This window comes from Anomaloglossus baeobatrachus, chromosome 1 (genome assembly GCF_048569485.1).
Source record: "Anomaloglossus baeobatrachus isolate aAnoBae1 chromosome 1, aAnoBae1.hap1, whole genome shotgun sequence".
Taxonomy (NCBI): Eukaryota; Metazoa; Chordata; class Amphibia; order Anura; family Aromobatidae; genus Anomaloglossus; species Anomaloglossus baeobatrachus.
This window is the reverse complement of record NC_134353.1, coordinates 54,407,503-54,433,376: the sequence shown is the minus strand read 5'-3', so window position 1 is coordinate 54,433,376 and position 25,874 is coordinate 54,407,503. Positions and strand designations below refer to the sequence as shown.

The following is a 25,874-nucleotide window of genomic DNA, read 5'->3' as shown; positions in this document are numbered from 1 at the left end:
TTCAGGCGGTGAACACTCTGAAGCCTCGATGTCACAAGGAGACTTCCTAGCATCAATTGACATCAAGGATGCTTATCTCCATGTGCCGATCGCACCCGAGCTTCAACGCTTTCTGCGTTTCGCCATCAGGGACGAACACCTTCAGTTCGTGGCACTGCCATTCGGCCTGGCGACAGCCCCACGGGTCTTCACCAAGGTCATGGCAGCAGTGGTGGCGGTCCTACACTCTCAGGGCCGCTCGGTGATCACTTACCTAGACGATCTTCTAGTCAAGACACCCTCCTGGGTGGCATGTCAACACAACCTGACCATTGCTCTGGAGACTCTCCAGGGGTTCGGGTGGATCATCAAATTTCCAAGGTCAAAACTGACACCGACCCAATCACTGACTTTCCTCGGGATGGAGTTTCATACTCTCTCAGCGATAGTGAAGCTTCCGCTGCATAGTCAGCGTTCACTACAGACAGGGGTGCAATCTCTCCTTCGGGCCCAGTCACCCCTTGAGGCGCCTCATGCACTTTCTAAGGAAGATGGTGGCAGCAAGGGAGGCAGTTCCCTTGCGCAGTTTCGTCTGCGTCCGATTCTATCGGACACCGCAAATGGGACAGGAGGTCGACGTCCCTAGACAAGAACGTCTCTCTTTCCCTTGCAGCAAAACCTCTCTTCAGTGGTGTTTTTTTTTTTTTCCACTTCCTGGGCAAAGGAAAAATCCTTCCGGCCCCCAGCCGGGGCTGTGGTCACGACGGACGCGAGTCTGTCAGGGTGGGGAGCGGTCTTCCTCCACCACTCGGCTCAGGGAACCTGGACTCCGACAGAGTCCTCCCTTCAGATCAATGTTCTGGAGATAAGGGCAGTGGATCTAGCCCTAACGGTGTTCCAGCGGTGGCTGGAGGGCAGGCAGATCCGAATTCAGTCGGACAACGCCACGGCGGTTGCGTACATCAACCACCAGGGCGGCACATGCAGTCGTCAAGCCCTCCGAGCAGTTCGGCGGATTCGGCTGTGGGCGGAAGCCACGGCCTCCACCATCTCCGCAGTTCACATCCCGGGCGTAGAAAACTGGGAAGCAGATTTTCTCAGTCGCCAGGGCATGGACGCAGGGGAATGGTCTCTTCACCCGGACGTGTTTCTAGAGATCTGTTGCCGCTGGGGAACGCCGGACGTCGATCTAATGGCGTCTCGGCACAACAACAAAGTCCCGGCATTCATGGCTCGGTCCAAGGATCACAGAGCTCTGGCGGCAGACGCGCTAGTTCACGACTGGTCGCAGTTTCGACTGCCTTATGTATTTCCTCCTCTGGCACTACTGCCCAGAGTGTTACGCAAGATCAGGTCAGACTGTCGCCGCGCCTTCCTCGTCGCTCCAGACTGGCCGAGGTGATCGTGGTACCCGTATCTGTGGCACCTCACGGTGGGTCAACCGTGGACACTCCCAGACCGACCAGACTTGCTGCCTCAAGGGCCATATTTCCTTCTGAATTCTGCGGCTCTAAACCTGACTGTGTGGCCATTGAGTCCTGGCTCCTAGCGTCATCAGGGATATCTCCAGATGTCATTGCCATGAGACAGGCCAGGAAACCAACGTCCGCCAAGATCTATCACAGGACTTGGAGGATCTTCTTATCCTGGTGCTCTGATCAGGGTTTTACTCCCTGGTCGTTTGCCTTGCCCACTTTTCTTTCTTTCCTTCAATCCGGAATGGACAAGGGCTTGTCTCTCGGCTCTCTCAAGGGACAAGTATCGGCGCTTTCCGGTCCCACCTTACAAGCGTCCGTTAACACCCTCGGATCTTAACAGGGTGCTGACGACTCTTCAGAAGCCACTTTTCGAGCCGATGCGGGATCTCTCTATCTCGCCTTTCGCAAAGGGTGGCCTTCCTAGTGGCAGTCACATCACTCAGAAGAGTGTCTCAGCTAGCAGCGCTGTCATGCAAAGCCCCCTTCCTGGTGTTTCACCAGGATAGGGTGGTTCTACGTCCGGTCCCGGACTTTCTCCCTAAGGTATCCCCGTTTCATCTCAATCAGGATATCGTCTTACCCTCTTTGGGTCCGCATCCAGTTCACCATTGTGAAAAGGATTTGCATTTATTAGATCTGGTGAGAGCACTCCGGCTCTACATTCTCGCACGGCGCCCCTGCGCCGGTCTGATGCGCTCTTGTCCTGATCGCGGGCCAGAGTAAGGGATTTCAGGTTTTCAAGTCAACCTTGGCTCGGTGGATCAAGGAACTGATTCTTGAAGCCTACCGTTCTTTTAGGCTTCCGATTCCTGCAGGGCTGAAGGCCCATTCTACCAGAGCCGTCGGTGTCCTGGGCATTGCGACACCAGGCTACGGCTCGGCAGGTGTGTCAGGCGGCTACCTGGTCGAGTCTGCACACTTTCACGAAACACTATCAGGTGCATGCCGATGATTCGGCAGATGCCAGCCTAGGTAGGCGACTCCTTCAGGGGGCAGTTGCCCACCTGTAAGAGGGGGCCGTTTTTTCGGCTCTTTTTATCGAGGTATTCTTTTACCCACCCAGGGATTGCTTTTGGACATCCCAATTGTCTGGGTCTCCCAATGGAGCGACAAAGAAGAAGGGAATTTTGTTTACTTACCGTAAATTCCTTTTCTTCTAGCTCCTATTGGGAGACCCAGCACCCGCCCCTGTTCCCTTCGGGCTGTTGTTCTTTTGTGTACACATGTTGTTCATGTTGAATTGTTCTTTTGGTTCATGGTTTCAGTTCTCCGAACATCCTTCGGATTGAATTTACCTTAGACCAATTTATAAGTTTCCTCCTTCCTGCTTTGGCACCAAAACTGATGAGCCCGTGATGCACGGGAGGGTGTATAGCAGAGGGGAGGGGTTACACTTTTTAAAGTGTAATACTTTGTGTGGCCTCCGGAGGCAGAAGCTATACACCCAATTGTCTGGGTCTCCCAATAGGAGCTAGAAGAAAAGGAATTTACGGTAAGTAAACAAAATTCCCTTCTTTACGGTGAGTACCCAAAATCTACTTTTCTTTGTCGCTCCATTGGGAGACCCAGACAATTGGGTGTATAGCTTCTGCCTCCGGAGGCCACACAAAGTATTACACTTTAAAAAGTGTAACCCCTCCCCTCTGCCTATACACCCCCCCGTGCATCACGGGCTCCTCAGTTTTATGCTTTGTGTTGAAGGAGGCACACATTCACTCAAGCTCCCATTTTAGTCAGCAGCAGCTGCTGATTGTATCGGATGGAAGAAAAGAGGGCCTCTAACAGGGCTCCCGGCATGCTCCCTTCTCACCCCACTAAGTCGGCGGTGTTGTTAAGGTTGAGGTACCCATTGCGGGTACACAGGCTGGAGCCACATGCCGTTTTCCTTCCCCATCCCTTAGGGGCTCTGGGAGAAGTGGGATCCTATCCGGTCATCCAGGGCACTGGGACCGGGCTCCCTCCGCAGCCCCTGTGGGATTCTGACGGACAGGAGACTGAGTATCATCAGGGACAGGGCCCTGCATCTACAGGTACTCTGTGTCCCCTTGGGGACGGTGCATGGAGCACCTTGGCCTCAGACGCTGCAGCGCCTGCGGTGTTGGTATGAGACCGGGACTACCGCGCCGACCGCGCCTGCTTGCCGGCCGCGGTTTTAACTTTAGTCCCCGGCTTTTGCGGCCTAGTGTATTAAACTCCCGCCCCCGGGCCTGCCAGTCAGGGGGAAGGGCGGGACGGTCGGTCTGACGCCGACAGTGAGGGCTGGAGCACACGTAGCTGTCCTCCGCCCCCCTCACTAATCACTCTGGGGCCAGATTCCCGCACTTTTGTAGTTACGCCCACGGCTCCCTCCTCCCCTGTGAACGCCGACAGCCATGTTTTAAGCACATTCTGCCGGTGGAGGACTTCTGGCTGCATCTCTGGGAGACCCGAGGCAGGGAATCTGGGGGCCACACACCGCTTGAGCGGTCGGTAAGCCACACCGATCACCCGGTGCTGGGCCCCATAGAGTGCCGAACTGTATATATATATATTATATTTGTATACTTTTTCTCGGTTCGGCTGTACTGTTAGCTTGTGGCTATATATCCCTCAGTGATCACTCTCCTGGGAGACAACAGCATGTCGTTCACAAGGAGCAAGGGTGCCAAGACACAGGGTTATTTTGCAACCTGTACCTCTTGTGCGGCTATGCTACCTGCAGGTTCCACCTACCCTCACTGTGAGCAATGCTCGGGCCCTGTGGCACTCGCTCAGCCGGAGCCTGGGGCACTGGTGGGACCCTCGGCCCAGGTAGAACCGCCGGTTTCCCCTGTCCAGGTGGCAGGGACAGAGTTTGCAGTTTTAGCTGAGAAACTCTCTGAGTCACTGTCACAATCCATGGCTCAGTCTATGGACAAATGGTCTGCTAAAATACTAGAAGCCTTGCAGTCCAGACCGGCCCTTACACAGGCCCCAGGCACTGCGGGATCGCCCCCAGGCCCCTCTCGTTCTGCGACGAAGCGTGCGCCTGGGGTGGCCTCTAGTTATTACGTGGAGGACTCCGGCACGGACCGTAGTCCCAGACCGGCTAAGCGGGCTCGATTAGAATCTTCCCCGACTTCATCACGCTGTTCGGGGTCTCAGCTTGAGGACTCTCTAGAGGATGAGGCGGAGGTCGCAGCCCAGGACTCTGACCCTGACGTTGCTCTCAATCTTGATACACCTGAAGGGGACGCCACAGTAAATGACCTTATAGCGTCCATCAACCAGGTGCTAGATCTTTCTCCCCCAACTCCACCTATAGAGGAGTCGGCCGCACAGCAGGAGAAGCACCAGTTTAGGTTTCCCAGAACACTCTGAAGACAGAAGGAGTTGTGATCCCCGTTCCCCTTCAGGAACGGGGTCGCGGTTTTTACTCCAACCTGTTCGTGGTACCAAAAAAGGACGGTTCATTCCGTCCCGTTTTGGACCTCAAATTGCTCAACAGACATGTGAGAACCAGGCGGTTTCGCATGGAATCCCTCCGATCTGTCATCGCTTCGATGTCCCAAGGGGACTTCCTAGCGTCAATCGACATCAGGGATGCCTATCTCCATGTGCCGATCGCTCCAGAGCATCAACGCTTCCTGCGTTTCGCCATCGGGGGCGAACACCTTCAGTTTGTGGCACTGCCTTTCGGCCTGGCGACAGCCCCACGGGTATTCACCAAGGTCATGGCATCCGTTGTGGCAGTCCTACACTCTCAGGGCCACTCGGTGATCCCGTACTTAGACGATCTCCTAGTCAAGGCACCCTCCCGGGTGGCATGTCAACACAGTCTGACCGTGGCTCTGGAGACTCTCCAGAGGTTCGGGTGGATCATCAATTTCCCAAAGTCAAAATTGACTCCGACCCAATCACTGACTTACCTCGGGATGGAGTTTCATACTCTCTCAGCGATAGTCAAGCTACCGCTGGACAAACAGCGTTCGCTGCAAACACGGGTGCAATCTCTCCTTCGGGCCCAGTCACACCCCTTGAGGCGCCTCATGCACTTCCTGGGGAAGATGGTGGCAGCAATGGAGGCAGTTCCCTTTGCGCAGTTTCATCTGCGTCCACTCCAATGGGACATTCTCCGCAAATGGGACAAGAGGTCGACGTCCTTAGACAGGAACGTCTCTCTTTCTCTGGCAGCCAAGACCTCTCTTCAGTGGTGGCTTCTTCCCACTTCCCTGTCGAAGGGAAAATCTTTCCTGCCCCCATCCTGGGCTGTGGTCACGACGGACGCGAGTCTGTCAGGGTGGGGAGCGGTTTTTCTCCACCACAAGGCTCAGGGAACCTGGACTCCGACGGAGTCCTCCCTTCAGATCAATGTTCTGGAGATAAGGGCAGTGTATCTAGCCCTAAAAGCGTTCCATCGGTGGCTGGAGGGCAGGCAGATCCGCATACAGTCGGACAACGCCACGGCGGTCGCGTACATCAACCACCAGGGCGGCACTCGCAGTCGTCAAGCCTTCCAAGAAGTTCGGCGGATTCTGCTGTGGGCGGAGGCCACAGCCTCCACCATCTCCGCGGTTCACATCCCGGGCGTAGAAAACTGGGAAGCAGACTTTCTCAGTCGCCAGGGCATGGACGCAGGGGAATGGTCTCTTCACCCGGACGTGTTTCAAGAGATCTGTTGCCGCTGGGGAACGCCGGACCTCGATCTCATGGCATCTCGGCACAACAACAAAGTCCCGGCATTCATGGCACGGTCTCAGGATCACAGAGCTCTGGCGGCGGACGCCTTAGTTCAGGATTGGTCGCAGTTTCGACTGCCTTATGTATTCCCTCCTCTGGCATTGCTGCCCAGAGTGTTGCGCAAGATCAGGTCCGACTGCCGCCGCGCCATTCTCGTCGCTCCAGACTGGCCGAGGAGGTCGTGGTACCCGGACCTGTGGCACCTCACGGTGGGTCAACCGTGGGTGCTCCCAGACCGACCAGACTTGCTGTCTCAAGGGCCATTTTTCCATCTGAATTCTGCGGCCCTCAACCTGACTGTGTGGCCATTGAGTCCTGGCTCCTAGCGTCCTCAGGGATATCTCCAGATGTCATTGCCACTATGAGACAGGCCAGGAAACCAACGTCAGCCAAGATCTATCACAGAGCTTGGAGGATCTTCTTAGCCTGGTGCTCTGATAAGGGGTTTACCCCCTGGCCGTTTGCCTTACCCACGTTTCTTTCCTTCCTTCAATCCGGAATGGACAAGGGTTTGTCTCTCGGCTCTCTCAAGGGACAAGTATCGGCGCTTTCCGTGTTTTTTCAAAAGCGTCTAGCCAGGCTTCCGCAGGTCCGCACGTTCCTGCAGGGAGTTTGCCACATAGTCCCACCTTACAAGCGGCCGCTGGAACCCTGGGATCTTAACAGGGTTCTACGGGCTCTTCAGAAACCACCTTTTGAGCCGCTGCGGGATGTCTCTCTATCACGTCTTTCGCAGAAGGTGGCATTCTAGTGGCAGTTACGTCACTCCGAAGAGTGTCAGAGCTTGCAGCGCTGTCATGCAAAGCCCCCTTCCTGGTATTTCACCAGGATAAGGTGGTTCTGCGTCCGGTCCCGGACTTTCTCCCCAAGGTAGTGTCCCCTTTTCATCTCAATCAGGATATCTCCTTACCTTCATTTTGCCCTCATCCAATTCACCAATGTGAAAAGGATTTGCATTTGTTAGATCTAGTGAGAGCACTCCGGATCTACGTGTCTTGCACGGCGCCACTGCGCCGTTCTGATGCACTCTTTGTCCTTGTCGCTGGCCAGCGTAAGGGGTCGCAGGCTTCCAAGTCAACTTTGGCTCGGTGGATCAAGGAACCGATTTTTGAAGCCTACCGTTCTTCTGGGCTTCCGATTCCTTCAGGGCTGAAAGCCCATTCTACCAGAGCCGTGGGTGCGTCCTGGGCATTGCGGCACCAGGCTACGGCTCAGCAGGTGTGTCAGGCAGCTACCTGGTCTAGTCTGCACACTTTCACGAAACACTATCAAGTGCATACCTATGCTTCGGCGGATGCCAGTCTAGGTAGGCAGGTCCTTCAGGCGGCGGTTGCCCACCTGTAAGAGGAGGGCCGTTGTCGGCTCTTTTTATCGGGGTATTCTTTTACCCACCCAGGGACTGCTTTTGGACGTCCCAATTGTCTGGGTCTCCCAATGGAGCGACAAAGAAGAAGGGAATTTTGTTTACTTACCGTAAATTCCTTTTCTTCTAGCTCCTATTGGGAGACCCAGCACCCGCCCCTGTTCCCTTCGGGCTGGTTGTTCTTTTGTGTACACATGTTGTTCATGTTGAATTGTTCTTTTGGTTCATGGTTTTCAGTTCTCCGAACATCCTTCGGATTGAATTTACCTTAGACCAATTTATAAGTTTCCTCCTTCCTGCTTTTGCACCAAAACTGAGGAGCCCGTGATGCACGGGGGGGTGTATAGGCAGAAGGGGAGGGGTTACACTTTTTAAAGTGTAATACTTTGTGTGGCCTCCGGAGGCAGAAGCTATACACCCAATTGTCTGGGTCTCCCAATAGGAGCTAGAAGAAAAGGAATTTACGGTAAGTAAACAAAATTCCCTTCTTTTGCTCGTTCACAGTCGTTCGGTGGTGTTACACGCTACGATATGTCAAACGATGCCGGATGTGCGTCACAAATTCCGTGACCCCGACGACATATCGTTAGATATATCGTAGCGTGTGACGGGGCCTTAAGTTCACCAGCCTCGTCCGTTCTAAGATCTATTTAATAATATATGTTGTTTGACTTGTAAAAATCTGATGACATGTTAGTTAAACAGAGACTGATTAGCCTCCTGTCTGCAGAGGAAACTCAACAGCTAATAAAGACCTGTGATCACAGCAGCCTCTGCGCTGTTTGTCTCTGTAGTGCTTACCTGTGACCTGACCGATGTGGCAGCCTCGGTATCTGTGACAGATGACCACTTTGTGTTTATACTGTAATCCTCTTCTTCCTAAGCCACAAACGTCTAAATTTAAAGGAAAAGGCTTTAACGATGTACATACGGCTTTAAGAGCAGGATAACATTTTAATTTTCTAGTAGCGCATTGTAGCATGTTCTGCCCCACACTCCTGCAGCAATACAACCTTACCCTGTCCTGTTAGTCCAGAGCCTTGTTTATAAAGTGTTTTATTAATCTGATATCTAATTTGCTATTATCTATTGTTTTTATTAGCGCTCTTTTTCGGTGAAGCCATGAGAGTGGTAAGTAATTCTTTTCCATGGGAGAGTTTGAGGGTGTTTTGGTTACAACATGTTATCACATATGCAGTGGTTATTAAGGGGTCCTGTGTCCCCTGTTTAAATAGAGCAATGGGTGAGCATGGGCTCCATTGCTCTAATCAAAGATTGTCACAGATGGCCGACTACAGCAGCCGGATGTAGAGGCACTGATGCTCAACCATCGCTCCATTCCAACAAGAGGACATGGGACCCTCTTTCTGGCCAGCAGTCTAACCCTGGAAGATGTTATCCATATGATCCTCATTAATAACTTGTAACGTGTACATACACCTATCTCCGAGCTATGATGTACTGTACATGAAGAGGGGTTAGCGGGTTAGAGGGTGCTGGCTGTTTTCATACAGCTGGCACCTGCCTCGAATATCAATGATCAAAGTTAACTCTGATCATTACTTTTTAATAGTGATGAGCGGGCACTACCATGCTCGGGTGCTCAGTACTGGTAACTAGTGGTGAGCGGGCACTACCATGCTCGGGTGCTCAGTACTGGTAACTAGTGGTGAGCGGGCACTACCATTCTCGGGTGCTCAGTACTGGTAACTAGTGGTGAGCGGGCACTACCATGCTCGGGTGCTCAGTACTGGTAACTAGTGGTGAGCGGGCACTACCATGCTCGGGTGCTCAGTACTGGTAACTAGTGGTGAGCGGGCACTACCATTCTCGGGTGCTCAGTACTGGTAACTAGTGATGAGCGGGCACTACCATGCTCGGGGGCTCAGTACTGGTAACTAGTGATGAGTGAGCACTATCATTCTCGGGTGCTCAGTACTGGTAACTAGTGATGAGCGGGCACTACCATGCTCGGGGGCTCAGTACTGGTAACTAGTGATGAGTGAGCACTACCATGCTCGGGTGCTCAGTACTGGTAACTAGTGATGAGCGGGCACTACCATGCTCGGGGGCTCAGTACTGGTAACTAGTGATGAGTGAGCACTACCATGCTCTGGTGCTCAGTACTGGTAACTAGTGATGAGCGGGCACTACCATGCTCGGGGGCTCAGTACTGGTAACTAGTGATGAGCAGGCACTACCATGCTCGGGGGCTCAGTACTGGTAACTAGTGATGAGCGGGCACTACCATGCTCGGGTGCTCAGTACTGGTAACTAGTGATGAGCGGGCACTACCATGCTCGGGTGCTCAGTACTGGTAACTAGTGATGAGTGAGCACTACTATGCTCGGGTGCTCAGTACTGGTAACTAGTGATGAGTGAGCACTACCATACTCGGGTGCTCAGTACTGGTAACTAGTGATGAGCGGGCACTATCATGCTCGGGTGCTCAGTACTCGTAACTAGTGATGAGTGAGCACTACCATGCTCGGGTGCTCAGTACTGGTAACTAGTGATGAGCGAACACTACCATGCTCGGGTGCTCAGTAATCCTAACGAGCAGTTACTGTTCGGATGGGTGCGACTAGAGTACCCGAGTATAATGGAAGTCAATGGGGGACGGCAGCATTTTTCCAGGAAATCTTCCGCAACTGACTTCCCCATGGCTTTGACATTGGCTGGATTTCATAGGCTTGTACCATATACTACAATATTAATGTTTTGTTGTACAAGTGATCAGACAATACTTAGACGGGGTAAAAATTGTTAAAGTAACATCTATTTATTTTTGACCAATTTGACAAACAGAATGAAAAAAAATCTCTAGAATTCCCCCTAATTAGAAAGAAGGGGCATGTCTAGGGGTAAAGCTTGTGCTAGTTCTCGCTGTATAAACCTTCTCTTGTCTGCAGTGTCTGGAAGCAAAGGATTTGGACTTGGCTTATGAACTCCACAAACTGATGAACACTGGGGATAATTGGAGACTGTTGGGAAAACCTTCCCAGGAATTCGCCTACTAGTGAGTATTTGGGGAACAACCCCTGATTTATGCTTATCAGAATTGGAGCAAAAGATTTGCAGGAACCATGGCCAGAAGCCACATGAGTGGTCCATGACCACCACTGTCACCGCAGTTACGATGGCATTGCGCTGTGCGTACTAATCAGGGCAAGTGTCAGAGATGAGAGGAGGTTCACATGGTCCTGGTTAGGACATCACTAGACCAGGCTCCTGGAAAACTTTTTGCTTAGGAAATGCATGGAGACTTGTCACGGCCAGTGGGGTTTTACTCCTCACCCTTTATATATGACCACATTCAGTTCCGTCTCCCCTGTCAGGAATCAGACTGTTCCCGTTCGGCAGGGAGCTTGTACTAGTGTGTGTGCCCCTTGGGCATCAGTCTCTGCAGAAACCATTGCAGGAATCCCTATATGACAGCTTGTGTTGAGTTGAGACTAAAATGGGTCTCTTAAGGTCTGACTGCCGTGTTCAGATTATAATGTCATGTGTGCACTTCGAGAATAAAATAACGGACTACGAGTCAGTTATGAACCTTCTCCATGACAGACGCCGTCTCAATTTATTGTTCAGAAAACTTTATAGTTCTAGATAAGAAAAGGGTGTAGACAAAATATATAGTCCAATCAAATATCGCAGGTCGGGCTCAGGGCGTGTAGCAACTTGCATAGTCTCTACTGGATTGGTTGTTCCAAACTTTGGGTGTTTTCAATCTCCTTATCACCTTAGGCGTTGTCCACGATGCAGGTGCCATCTTTGAATTACATGTGCTAATATTTTGCATTAAGGAAAATTACTGATATATATATATATATATATATATATGTATAATATGCATATACAATGTGTGTTAGTAAGAAACGAAAGCATTCAGAAATATGTATTAGGCTACATCAACTAAACTATATTTCTTTATCGTTCCTATGGGAGACCCAGACAATGGGGTGTATAGCTACTGCCTCCGGAGGACACACAAAGTTACTACACTCAAAACGTGTAGCTCCTCCCTCCTAGCATATACACCCCCTGCTAGCCAGTCCTAGCCAGTTTTCATGCTTTGTGTCAGGAGGATCACACACACACATGCATCCTTTTTTGATTTTTCAAAAGATTTGGAAGAAAAGCGGGTCCACTGGACCCCCGGCATGTCCCTTCACACTCCCCTGGCGGCAGTGCTGTTAAGGTTGACTTCAGGGCAGAAATCCCTTCATGCCGCGCTCCTTCACCATCCCTTATGGGCTCTGGCTTGAAGTTAGAGCCAACACGGTTCTCACTGCCTTGCAGGAGACCGGCCTCCATCCGCAGCCCTTTGGCAGGACCCTGCTGGACGGAGCACTGGACCCCCACCCCACCAGGGATTGGACCCTGCGTCTCAAAGCTAAGTATAGAGACGTTATTCAAGGGTCCTTCTACAATGTGGAGCTTTTATTGAGGGGACAGTGATTTATGTTGATAATGCTGTTTTTTACAGTTTTTTCCGGCCGGTTTCTCAGTTTTTACTTAGTACCGCGCCGATGATGCCTGATTTTCGGCCGCATGTATAACTCTAAGCCCCGGCTTCAGCCGCGGCCTAGTTTCGTTTTGTTCCCCTGCATGTTAGTCATGCAGGGGGACACTGCAGCGCCGCCCGCCGGCCGCTCTGCACAGGGGACGACACTCCGTTTTAGGACATGATTCCCTCCCCTGTACATGCCTTAGCCCTCCGATTCCCGCTCCTAGGTTAACCCCCGCCCCCCCCCCTCACTCTGGCGCCATTTTCTCAGCGTTCTTAGTACGCTGATCGGCGCTGGCTGCTCTGCAGTGCAGAGGGAGTGGATATATGGCTGGGGGTCCAGGCTTGGAGGGGCACTTGGGGGGGCACTCACAATAGCGGCCTGATAAGTCACAACCTCTGGCTGTGCACTTTTATACACGATCACAGCATTCTGAGGGAGTTAATTCTTTATTATAGAACCTCCTCAGCAGCATGTCTCACACTAGGAGCAAAGCTCCAAGGCTGTACACTACATGTTCTGCATGTAAACTCATATTGCCTGAACCGGCACGGACCCACACTGTAATGGTCCTTATGTGGTGCCTCTGCCTGGAGTCTCCCCAGGCTGACCCCTGTCTCGGGTATTCTAGACATTCTAGACAGAGCCCCCCACCTCTGCAGCATGTCTCACAGAGCGAGGCTGCAGGCTGTTTTTAGTATCCACTGCTGGTAGTCTCATACGGCTGTACCGAGCTCATAACCACTGTGGCCCCTCTGCTTGGAGGCTCATTCATGGTCCCTCCAGCCGCTCCGGTTTCGGTGGCTGACCCCTGGAGGAATCTTTTTCCAGGGGTCGGCCTGTCCCGGCATCTGCTGAGCATACAGCCCCCTTCTCAGGGCGTTTTCTGCTCGCTCAGCAAACCTCACAGACCCCGTCCTCCTGACTGGGAGACGCAGGGTCCCCTATCCTCCCCGTCCCGCAGCTCTGATTACGAGCTGACTCACTGGACGAGGAAGATGTCTCTACCAGGGGCTCGGACGCTGCTTTAGGTACTTTGATCCGTCCGTAGGTGACGCGGATGCGAATGATTGGATTGCGTCCATTATACTTGTATTGGACCTCCATCCGCCTGTATCAGGGGAGTATTCCCCGCTGGCAGAAAGGCATCAGTATACCTTTAACAAGACGAGGAGTGTGTTCCTTAACCACTCCAGTTTTCAGGCGTCCAAGCCCGCAGCCTGTGCTGCAGATCCCACAGCGGGGTTCTGCTGCCTGACTCCCCCTCCCATCAAAGAAGGAGTGTACTCATTTGCCAAGGGTGGCCACTCCGGTGTCTAGACTTTCAGCCCGGATAGTGGTATCAGTGGCTGACGGCACCTCTATAAGGATCCCACGGTACATTAATTTTGTACTGGACCTCAATCCGCCGGAGTTACCTTATCTAGGTGAACACAACATGTGTTCCTTAACCACTCCAGTTTTCAGGCCCCTGTGACCAGCCCAGGGTCCACTCTGACAGTCGCTTCCCATGAAGCGTGATTCTGAGGACTGTGTTTCCCCTGTCCACCAATAGTGGTCAAGAAGTGGGCTCATTCACCTCAGGTGGCTCAGCCCGGACCGTTATGTCGGTGGCTGACGGCTCCTCAGAGGAGATGCATTCCCTCACAGGGACTCTATGCCCAAAACGGTCGCCTGAACTTCCAGACTTCAGTCTTTTCATCCTCTGCCAGGTCTACCATGCTGGACACCGCACGGCGGTGGTCTTCGCTACTTTCCTCGCTATCCGCAGGCTCCTGTGGCTTCGGAAATGGAAGGCAGATGCCTCTATAGAGGTTCCTTGCTAGGCTCCCCTTTCGTGGGACCAGTCTCTTCGGAACCAACTGGATGAAATTTAGGAAGCTCTTGGCGGGGAGTGTTCTTCCTTGCCACAAACCTAAACCAGGGAACCTGTCCAGGGCAGGAATCAGTTGAGGTTTCGGTGGTTTCCGTTCATCCATCTGATCGTCCTCTAGCTCGGCCTAGGTTCATAGAACCAATTGGCTTGAAGCTGCGTCTTCAGAAGACCGCAGGAGATGCTGCCACTTAGTCAGCTTCCTCCGAGCTATCTAGCCACGCCAACCTCCTCCTAGTCGGTGGCAGGCTCTCTCCACTTGGCGACGTATGGTTCTAACACGTCTCCGTTCAGTGGGGGCGGGATTATATCTCCCATGGCTACAGGATGGAGTTCTGTCCACCCGCCAAACAGATTTTTTCTGTTACCTCCTCCCGGCTCCAAGGCCGCCGCCTTCTCATAAGCCGTGGCATTTCTTGCAGGCCAATGGAGTAATTGTACCGAATCCCGACTGGGAACGGTTCTGAGATTTTTGTTTAAATCTATTTCTAGTCCCCGAAGAGGGCGGTGCCTTCCGACCTGGATCTTTAGCTTTTCAAGCATGGTCAGGTGTGGCGTTTTCACATGGAGTCTCGGTCTTGTTCCGGGTGTTTTTTTCACCGGATCAATCAAGAACCCAAGGAGATTCCCTCGCAGCCTTCGGCATCAGAGATGCTTTTCTGCAACGGTCTATCGCAGTTTCACACCAGCGTTGACTGCGTTTTGCCATCAGAGTGGTCCAATTCGTGGCTCTTCCCTTGGGGTTGGCCACGGCCCCTCGAGTATTCTCATTGGGGCTGCTGTGATTAGGGTCCTGCACCCCTAGGGATTGACAGTGATCGTTTGCCCTAGACGGCCTTCTCAGGCCTTCATCCAGTGCAGACTCTTAGCAGAGTACTTCGCTTACTCTCGCCACTCTAACCTATTCGGGTGGCTTGTCATTCTGTTCAAGTCCACTCTGACTTCGAACCAGAGGTTCTCAAGGACGCAATTCGAGACTGTCGGCTCTTGTGAAGCCGCTCTTAGTCGATCAGTAGTCCCTCCGCTGGCGGTCGACGTCGTTCTATCAGACACCAAATACAGGTGCTGGTCAGACGTTGGCGTCAATGGAAGCGATTCCTTGCCCAGTTTCTCCTGTGCCCTCTGAGACTGGATGTTGTCCGCTGTACACGCGAACTCCCTCCTTCCACGGGGTGGTGGCTTGCCACTGACCTGGGGCTCGTTTTCAGGGGTGGTTTCGACCACTCTGTCTCAGGGACGCTCCTTCCTGGCCCCGTCCCAGGTGATTCTCACCAGGGTGCTGGTCTTTCCGCCTTGGGAGCATTATATCTCCACCGCGGAGCGCAGGGCGCTTGGACTCTGTCCGAATCAGCCCTCTAGATCAATGGGCTAGAAATCAGAGCTGTATTCTAGCTCTCTAAGCCTTCACCATCTGTTGGCGGCTAGGCACATTCGAGTTCAGTCGGATAACGTTACAGCGTTTTCCTACATCAATTTCCAGACAGCCGCCTGGCAATCTTGGCGCCTCAACATTCTTCACTGGACAAGGGACTCCTAGTCCACCGTATCCGCAGCCCACATCCTAGATGTCAAAACTGCGGGCAGATTATTTCAGCTGTCCAATCCTCAGGTTTTGCGGTAGACACACTGGTTCATGTTTGATCCCAGCTTCGTCTCTACCTCTTGCCCAGAGCCCTGCACAAGATCAGGGAAGGGGGCCGTCGGGTCATTCTCTTACAGACTGACCCAGGCAGGCTTCGTATCCTGACCTGCTCCTTCTGTCCGTTGGATTGCCATGGCATCTTCCGGTCCGTCCAGACCTTTTCTCAGAAGGTCCGTTTTTTCCGTCAGAATTCTGGATTCTCAGATTGACGGCGTAGCTATTGAGTCCTGGATCTTGGCGACTTCTGGTATCCTTCCTGAAGTCATCTCCGCTATGACTCGAGCTCCAAGGTGTCCTTGGACCTTTTTAGCCTTGCCGACCCTCCTGTCCCTTCCACAGTCCGGTCTACAGCTAGGACTATCTTTCATTAAGGGACAGGTCTCCGTTCTGTCGGTATGTGCCAGCGGCGTATCGTCCGGCTGGCTCCGGTGCGCTCCTTTAAGGGCGCGTCTCACATCATTCCGCCTTTCCGGCGGTCTATGGAGCCCTGGGACCTTAATCCGGTCCTCCCGGTTCCCGGAAACCCCCCTTTGCGCTTCTTAGGGAGGTTTCTTTGTTTCATCTTTCACAGAAAGTAGTCTTTCTAGTGGCTATAATTTCCTGCCAGGGAGTTCTGGCTGCACTCTCTCTGAGTCACCCCCTTTTTTGGTCTTTTGCATCAAGACAAGGTGGTCTCCGTCCGACTCCGGACTTTTTTCCCTAAGGTGGTTACTGCTTCCACCTTATCCGGGGCAATTTTCCTGCCTTCCTTTTGTCCGGCTCCTGTTCATCGCTTTGAGAAAGCGTTGCATATCCTGGATCTGGTGCGGGCGCCCCGGATCTAGGTGTCTCGCACCGCCGTTATTAGGCGGTGCACCTCTCTCTAGTACTGACTGCTAGTCAGCATAGCGGTCTCTCTGCATCTAAGCCGACCCTTGTTCGTTAGCTTAGGTCGGCCATTTCCGAGGCCTACAAGTGTACTCAAGTGCCTTCCCCGCTGGGGATCAGAGCACATTTGATCAGACCTGTCGGTGCCTTTTCGGCTTTCAGGCACCAGGCTACGGCTCAGTAGGTCTGTCAGACGGCAGCTCGAATTAGTCTGCATACTTTTTCGAAGCTCTATCCAAGGCATGCTCTTGCTTTGGCAGACGCGGGCTTCGGCAGACGCATCTTTCAGGTGTCTGTCGCCCATTTGTGAAGTTGGGTTTTCCTGCTTCTCAGTTGTCTGTTTATTCCCACCCATGGACTGCTTTTGGACGTCCCATGGTCTGGGTCTCCCATATGAACGATAAAGAAAAAGAGAATTTTGTTTACTTACCGTAAATTCTTTTTCTTATAGTTCCGTCATGGGAGACCCAGCACCCTCCCTATTGCCTGTTGGCAAGTTTCTTGTTCCGTGTGTCTTCACCGGCTGTTGTTGTAGACAGAGGCTCCGGTTGTTCCGGATTTTACTCTATCTCTACTTGTGGGTGGATGTCCTCCTTCAGCTTTTGCACTAAACTAGCTAGGACTGGCTAGCAGGGGGTGTATATGCTAGGAGGGAGGAGCTACACGTTTTGAGTGTAGTAACTTTGTGTGTCCTCCGGAGGCAGTAGCTATACACCCCATGGTCTGGGTCTCCCATGACGGAACTATAAGAAAAAGAATTTACGGTAAGTAAACAAAATTCTCTTTATTTGAGTCTATGAAATGGCTGAATTAAGTATTTCAGTTTACTCCAGTCTTACCCTCGACAGTACCCCCTAAAGACTTTTCTTTGTCGCTCCATTGGGAGACCCAGACAATTGGGTGTATAGCTTCTGCCTCCGGAGGCCACACAAAGTATTACACTTTAAAAAGTGTAACCCCTCCCCTCTGCCTATACACCCTCCCAAGGATCACGGGCTCCTTAGTTTTATGCTTTGTGTGGAAGGACGCACACATCCACTCATGCATTCTCATACTTCGTTATGTCGGTTGGAAGAAAAGAGGGCCCCCACGGGGCCCCCGGCATGTTCCCTTCTCACCCCACTACGTCGGCGGTGTTGTTAAGGTTGAAGTACCCATTGCGGGTACAGAGGCTGGAGCCACATGCCATCTCCTTCACCATCCCTTAGCGGCTCTGGGAGAAGTGGGATCCTAAGCGGTCATCCATTTACTGGGACTGTGCTCCCTCCGCAGCCCCTGTGGGAACCTGCCGGACCGGAGCCTCTTCAACCTCAGGGACCGGGCCCTGCAACTCAAAGGTACTCTGTGTCCCCATTGGGGACTGTGCAGGGAGCGCACCTTCCTCCCGGAAGCCGCGGCAGCTGCTGAATTGAGAAGGCCGGTGGACTTCCGCGCCGACCGTGCCTGCTTGTCGGGCGCGGTCTCAAATTTAGTCCCCGGCTTCATCGCGGCCTAGTCGCAAAAATCCCGCCCCCGGGCCTGCCTGTCAGGGATAAGGGCGGGATTACCGACCTGACGTCGGATGTGAGGGCTGGAGCATCTTGCATGTTTTCCTCCCCCCTCACTGATCACTGTGGGGACCCCAGATTCCCGCACTTTCCTGGCGCCGCCCACGGCTCCACTCCTCCCCTGAGAGCTCCGGCAGCCATTTTTTGGCATTCTGCCGGTGGAGGATTCTCAGTGAACAGCTCTGCAGCTCCGGGGGATCTAAGGCAGGGAATCTGGAGGACACACTCCGCTTGTTAGCGGTCGGTAAGCCACACCGGTCACCCGGTGCTGGTCCCCCTAGGGTGCCGGAATAGATACGTATATATATATATATATATCTGTTCGGTCGGGCTGTATACCCCTTTCCCATATACCCTCAGTGATCACTCTCCTAGGAGACAACAGCATGTCGTCCACAAGGAGCAAAGCTGCTAAGGCACAGGGTTTTTTTGCGGCCTGTACCTCTTGTGGGGTTATGTTACCTGCGGGTTCCACCTACCCTCACTGTGAGCAATGCTCGACCCCTGTTTCGCTTGCTCAGCCGGAGCCTCGGACACTAGTGGGCCCCTCGGCTCAGGTAGACCCCCCTGCTCCCCCTGTCCAGGCTGCAGGGACAGAGTTCGCCTCTTTTGCTGAGAAACTCTGAGTCACTTTCTCAATCCATGGCTCAGTCTATGGACAAATGGTCTTCTAAGCTGCTAGAGGCTTTGCAGTCCAGACCGGTCCTTTCACAGGCCCCGGCCCCTGTTGGCTCGTCGCCTCCAGGCCCCTCTCGGTCCGCGCCGCAGCGCGCTCCCAGGTTGGCCCCTAGGTCTCAGGCGGAGGGCTCATGCCCGGACCACAGTCCTAGACCGGCTAAGCGGGCTCGCTGGGAATCTTCCCCGACTTCCTCACGCTGCGCGGGATCCCAGCTTGAGGACTCTCTGGAGGACGAGGCGGACGTCGCAGCTCAGGGCGCTGACCCTGACGTCGCCCTTAACCTTGATACACCTGAAGGGGACGCCTTAGTAAATGATCTTATCTCGTCCATCAACCAGGTGTTGGATCTCTCTCCCCCGCCTCCTCCTGTAGAGGAGTCGGTGTCTCAGCAGGAGAAACACCAGTTTCGGTTCCCCAAACGTACACGCAATGCGTTTTTCGATCACTCTAACTTCAGAGACGCTGTCCAGAAGCCCAGAGCGGTCCCGGACAAGCGCTTTACTAAGCGCCTCACTGACACGCGTTACCCCTTCCCATCTGAAGTCGTTAAGGGTTGGGCTCACTGTCCCAAAGTGGATCCTCCAGTCTCAATATTGGCGGCTAGATCCGTGGTATCGGTTGCAGATGGCTCATCGCTAAAGGATGCCACTGACAGACAGATAGAGCTCCTGGTGAAGTCCATCTATGAGGCCACGGGCGCGTCTTTTGCCCCGGCCTTTGCAGCCGTGTGGGCACTCCAAGCTCTCTCGGCTTGTCTGACTGAGATTAATGCTGTCACACGTAATTCTGCTCCGCAAGTTGCGTCTTTGACCTCTCAGGCGTCAGCCTTTTCATCCTACGCCATGAACGCCGTCCTGGACTCTGCTAGCCGTACAGCTGTAGCATCCGCTAACTCTGTGGCAGTCCGCAGGGCCATGTGGCTGCGCGAATGAAAGGCAGACTCGGCTTCCAAGAGGTTCTTAACCGGTTTGCCGTTTTCTGGCGACCGTTTGTTTGGCGAACGATTGGATGAGATTATTAAGGAATCCAAAGGAAAGGATTCCTCCTTACCCCAGGCCAAACCTAAGGGACCTCAACAGAGAAAGGTTCAATCGAGATTTCGATCCTTTCGTCCCTCCGCCAAGTCCCAATCCTCTTCGTCCAACAGGCCGGAGAAAGGCCAGAGGAACTCATATGCGTGGCGATCCAAGTCTCGCCCACAAAAGGCCGCAGGAGGCACTGCCTCCAAGACGGCTTCCTCATGACTCTCGGCCTCCCCTGACCGCATCCTCGGTCGGTGGCAGGCTCTCCCGCTTTGGCGACGCCTGGTGGCCACATGTTCAAGACCGATGGGTGAGAGACATTCTGTCTCATGGTTACAGGATAGAGTTCAGCTCTCGTCCTGCGGCTCGCTTCTTCAGAACCTCTCCGCCCCCCGCTCAGGCCGACGCACTTTTTCAGGCAGTAGCCGCTCTAAAGATGGAAGGAGTTTTGATCCCCGTTCCCCTTCAGGAACGTGGTCGCGGATTTTACTCCAACTTGTTCGTGGTGCCAAAAAAGGACGGGTCATTCCGTCCCGTTCTGGACCTCAAGCTACTCAACAGACATGTGAGAACCAGACGGTTCCGGATGGAATCCCTCCGCTCGGTCATCGCCTCAATGTCACAAGGAGACTTCCTAGCATCGATCGACATCAAGGATGCTTATCTCCATATACCGATCGCACCCGAGCATCAACGTTTCCTGCGTTTCGCCATCGGGGACGAACACCTCCAGTTCGTGGCATTGCCTTTCGGCTTGGCGACAGCACCACGGGTTTTCACCAAAGTCATGGCATCCGTTGTGGCGGTCCTGCATTCTCAGGGCCACTCGGTGATTCCCTACTTGGACGATCTCCTAGTCAGGGCCCCGTCTCGGGTGGCGTGTCAACAAAGTCTATCTGTCGCTCTGGCGACTCTCCAGCGGTTCGGGTGGATCATCAACTTCCCGAAATCCAAGTTGACACCGACCCAATCACTGACGTACCTTGGGATGGAGTTTCATACCCAGCAAGCGTTAGTCAAGCTTCCGAAAGACAAACAGCTTTCTCTGCAGGCAGGGGTGCAATCCCTTCTTCGGAGTCAGTCACACCCCTTAAGGCGCCTCATGCACTTCCTGGGGAAGATGGTGGCAGCTATAGAGGCAGTCCCATTCGCGCAATTCCATCTTCGGCCACTCCAATGGGACATTCTCCGCAAATGGGACAGGAGGTCGGCTTCCCTCGACAGGAACGTCTCTCTTTCCCTTGCAACCAAGACGTCACTTCAGTGGTGGCTCCTTCCCAATTCTCTGTCGCAGGGAAAATCCTTCCTACCCCCAACCTGGGCTGTGGTCACCACGGACGCGAGCCTGTCAGGGTGGGGAGCGGTTTTTCTCCACCACAGGGCTCAGGGAACCTGGACTCCGATAGAGTCATCCCTTCAGATCAATATTCTGGAGATAAGGGCAGTGTATCTAGCCCTATTGGCTTTTCATCGGTGGCTGGAGGGCAGGCAGATCCGTATCCAGTCGGACAACGCCACTGCCGTCGCATACATCAACCACCAAGGCGGCACTCGCAGTCGTCAAGCCTTCCAGGAAGTCCGACGGATTCTGCAGTGGGTGGAAGCCACAGCCTCCACCATCTCCGCAGTTCACATCCCGGGCGTAGAAAACTGGGAAGCAGATTTTCTCAGTCGTCAGGGCATGGATGCGGGGGAATGGTCTCTGCACCCAGACGTGTTTCAAGAGATCTGTCGCCGCTGGGGAACGCCGGACGTCGATCTCATGGCGTCACGGCACAACAACAAAGTCCCGGCATTCATGGCACGGTCTCAGGATCACAGAGCTCTGGCGGTGGACGCGTTAGTTCAGGATTGGTCGCAGTTTCGACTGCCTTATGTGTTTTCTCCTCTGGCGATGCTGCCCAGAGTGTTACGCAAGATCAGGTCCGAATGCCGTTGCGCCATTCTCGTCGCTCCAGACTGGCCGAGGCGGTCGTGGTACCCGGATCTGTGGCATCTCACGGTGGGTCAACCGTGGGCGCTTCCAGACCGCCCAGACTTGCTGTCACAAGGCCCGTTTTTCCATCTGAATTCTGTGGCCCTCAACCTGACTGTGTGGCCATTGAGTCCTGGCTCCTAGCGTCTTCAGGGTTATCTCAGGATGTCATTGCCACCATGAGACAGGCCAGGAAGCCTACGTCCGCCAAGATCTATTATAGGTCTTGGCAAATCTTCCTATCCTGGTGCGCTAATAACGGTTTTGCTCCATGGCCGTTTGCCTTACCCACTTTTCTTTCATTCCTTCAATCCGGAATGGACAAGGGTTTGTCACTTGGCTCTCTCAAGGGCCAAGTATCGGCGCTCTCCTTATTTTTTCAAAAGCGCCTAGCCAGGCTTCCGCAGGTCCGCACGTTCCTGCAGGGAGTTTGCCACATAGTCCCACCTTACAAGCGTCCACTGGAACCCTGGGATCTTAACAGGGTGCTAACGGCTCTTCAGAAACCACTTTTCGAGCCGCTGCGGGATGTCTCTCTTTCACGTCTTTCGCAGAAGGTGGCCTTTCTAGTGGCAGTCACATCACTTCGGAGAGTGTCTGAGCTAGCAGCGCTGTCATGCAAAGCCCCCTTCCTGGTGTTTCACCAGGATAAGGTGGTTCTGCGTCCGGTCCCGGAATTTCTCCCTAAGGTGGTATCCCCTTTTCATCTCAATCAGGATATCTCTTTGCCTTCATTTTGCCCTAATCCAATTCACCAGTGTGAAAAGGATTTGCACTCTTTGGATCTTGTGAGAGCACTCCGGCTCTACGTGTCTCGCACGGCGCCCCTGCGTCGTTCAGATGCGCTCTTTGTCCTTGTCGCTGGCCAGCGTAAGGGTTCGCAGGCTTCCAAGTCAACCTTGGCTCGGTGGATCAAGGAACCGATTCTCGAAGCCTACCGTTCTTCTGGGCTTCCGCTTCCTTCAGGGCTGAAAGCCCATTCTACCAGAGCCGTGGGTGCGTCCTGGGCATTGCGGCACCGGGCTACGGCTCAGAAGGTGTGTCAGGCAGCTACGTGGTCTAGTCTGCACACTTTCACGAAACACTATCAAGTGCATACCTATGCTTCGGCAGACGCCAGTCTAGGTAGGCGAGTCCTTCAGGCGGCGGTTGCCCACCTGTAAGAGGGGGCCGTTTTTTCAGCTCTTTTTTATTGAGGTATTCTTTTACCCACCCAGGGACTGCTCTTGGACGTCCCAATTGTCTGGGTCTCCCAATGGAGCGACAAAGAAGAAGGGAATTTTGTTTACTTACCGTAAATTCCTTTTCTTCTAGCTCCTATTGGGAGACCCAGCACCCGCCCCTGTACCCTTCGGGCTGGTTGTTCTTTTGTGTTCACATGTTGTTCATGTTGAATTGTTCTTTTGGTTCATGGTTTTCAGTTCTCCGAACATCCTTCGGATTGCATTTACCCTAGACCAATTTATAAGTTTTCTCCTTCCTGCTTTTGCACCAAAACTGAGGAGCCCGTGATCCACGGGAGGGTGTATAGGCAGAGGGGAGGGGTTACACTTTTTAAAGTGTAATACTTTGTGTGGCCTCCGGAGGCAGAAGCTATACACCCAATTGTCTGGGTCTCCCAATAGGAGCTAGAAGAAAAGGAAATTACGGTAAGTAAACAAAATTCCCTTCATTTGAGTCTATGAAATGGCTGAATTAAGTATTTCAGTTTACTCCAGTCTTACCCTCAACAGTACCCCCTAAAGACTTATTTCTGCCATTTCCGAATACTAAGGGTACTGTGTTCCCTTAGGAAGAGAGAAATAAATATCTGTTGGGAAAACCTGCCTGACTGAACGTTGAGGCATGGGTGGAGAGGGGAAAGGGTTTTCTTCACCTGTTTGGGACCAAGGACTCCTAGGCGAGTCCTTACCCTTTATAGTTGGACTTTCCCATGTCTCAAGGCTCTCTAAGTTCTCTCTTCTACCTGTTTTGGCAATGCTGGCCTGATACTATACAGGTCTTTTTGAAAAGGATAAAAACAAGCAAGACGCTCAGTTGAGCTCCGGTGGATCAACCCTTCTGCAATACGAGACGTGAAACCATGTTGTCCTGCCTTCGAGCTTCATCTAAATTTCTGTGGTTGGGAGAAGCTGGATCAACTCATCTAATCTTGACTCATGGCTCTTTCTCGCTTGTCCTTTTAGGATTAATCAGTCTTCTGACTGAAGACCACATACTACTAATTGATTTAGGATCTGGAATTAGGGAATACACCTGTTTATTACACTATTTAGTCAATTATAAAAAAATTGGGCGTGCCTTGTGCTAAACCAAAAAAAAACATTTTACATAGAGACCTGTTTATTACTAAAGGGAAACAAAACACACATTTGGTTCACAACTTGTCAGTTTTTTGTTGTTTTTTTTTCATAAAATATACACTTCTTTTACCTCTGTAAACCCAATTTTCTTTTTCTTTTTTTTTTTTTACATACCACCTTCATTATGTGGATTTTCAGCAATAACGTCGTTTTCTGCACTAGAATGCCTCTGACCAAACCTAGAAAGAAATCTACACAACACGCACAGACTTGCATAAAACCTGCTCATGATATACATCTATAATCAGTTTGCAGTCTCTAAAATGGGTAGAGCAGGTGCAGGGTGTGTTTCTGCGGACTTTTTACAGTTTTTTTTCTCACATTGTTTTAAGGATGGGTTTTACAAGACTGGGTGAGTCTGCCCACCTGGGTACTGAACCCTGGTATCACCAAAGCGCACACTGATATTTATTTTTCACAGATTTTAGTCCATAAGTTACTTGGGCCATCATTAAGAAGAGATCTCATGGCAGAGAAAGCTTACCGCCCTTTATGCACAGACCTTCCTCAGTCAGCTGGCTCCCTGCATCTCACACTGCATTCCTTGTTGATTCGCTTGTTCCTGTAGGGATTTAAGAACACAAGAAGTGACAAAAGTCACTGACGTGACAGGTGTCACCGAGGTATGGTCCGTCTGCATTGGTAAAGGACTCCTCAACTCTAGGCTTCACTGCTTCTTGGTCAGCTGCACCTGCTCTCCATCCGATTCCATCAGCTCATATCTAGACTTGATCTTCAGCATACCTAGCTCATTTGACAACAGGAAAGATCTACATCCTACATACACATTTGACTATCTTACCTACTTCTGCTCCACCCACCAGAGAGGGCATTAATATGTCACTTCCTCCTGTACCGATAGGAGGGGAGGGAGTGGTTCAAATTTTGATTACCTCATGTTGTGTAAACCGTAGCATATCCCGTCTAGAATTGACCAGCATCTTGTTCCATCTATAAAAACAAAAACTAAAAATATGCATTAGATCATTCTCATAGCAGACATGTTTCATTGTAGTTTAGTAAATATAACTGTTGCAAGGGAAAGGCCAGCTTCAAAGCCTGTCTAATATGTCTGCTGCGCCCTCTACTGCTGGAAAATATAATAGATAACTTCTTTCCCCCCCTTTTTTGTTTGTCTCAGTTTATTGTTTAGAAAACTTTATAGTTCTAGATAAAAGGGTGTAGACAAAATATATAGTCCAATCAAATATCGCAGGTCTGGCTCAGGGCGTGTAGCAACTTGCATATTCTCTACTGGATTGGTTGTTAAGTATTTCAGTTTACTCAATTCTTACCCTCGACACTTTTATGTACTGTGTTTCCCCGAAAACAAGCCTTAGCAGGAGTTTTTTGCCTTTTCAGAGTAAGGCTTAAATATAAGCCCTACCCCGAAAATAAGCCCTAGTTGTGGTTGAAAAATGAAGTGTCCATGCAGCTAAAAATGGGCACTTAATTAAAGAAAGCAGATACACCAAAAGAGAGAAGACAGACCCGAACGGAATGCGTTGGAACACGTCGAGGACCTACGTTGGAACGCGTCGAGGACCTACGTTGGAACGCTACGAGGACCTGCTTTGGAACGCACACATACCCACACCCGGTGATACCATACTGCTTCAGGGACCTGGTACACAATGGAATGTGAGGTCCTGCGGTGGACTTCATCAAGGACCTGCAGTGTAACGCATCCACACCTGGCGATACCATGCTACTTCAGGGGCCTGGGACGTAGTGGAATGCTAGGACCTCTGGTGGAACACGTCGAGGACGTGTAGTGGAACGCATCAATGCGTTCCACTGTAGTGCCATGTGTTCCACAGCTCTGCCGGCCGGAAGCAGTACAATATCACTGGCTGTATCTGCGTGTCTGTGTGCGT

The 25,874-nt window shown here is 52.2% G+C and overlaps 1 protein-coding gene across 1 annotated transcript in view; it reads left to right on the top strand.

The window, feature by feature from the left end:
• The window catches only part of PTCD3 (pentatricopeptide repeat domain 3), a 160,769-nt gene that overhangs the window by 119,658 nt on the left and 15,237 nt on the right, over nucleotides 1-25,874 (top strand). The window contains exons 16-17 of the mRNA XM_075346792.1: nucleotides 8,621-8,649; nucleotides 10,431-10,537. Coding sequence (XP_075202907.1) covers nucleotides 8,621-8,649; nucleotides 10,431-10,537 — 136 coding nt within the window. The remainder of the gene's footprint in view (nucleotides 1-8,620; nucleotides 8,650-10,430; nucleotides 10,538-25,874) is intronic.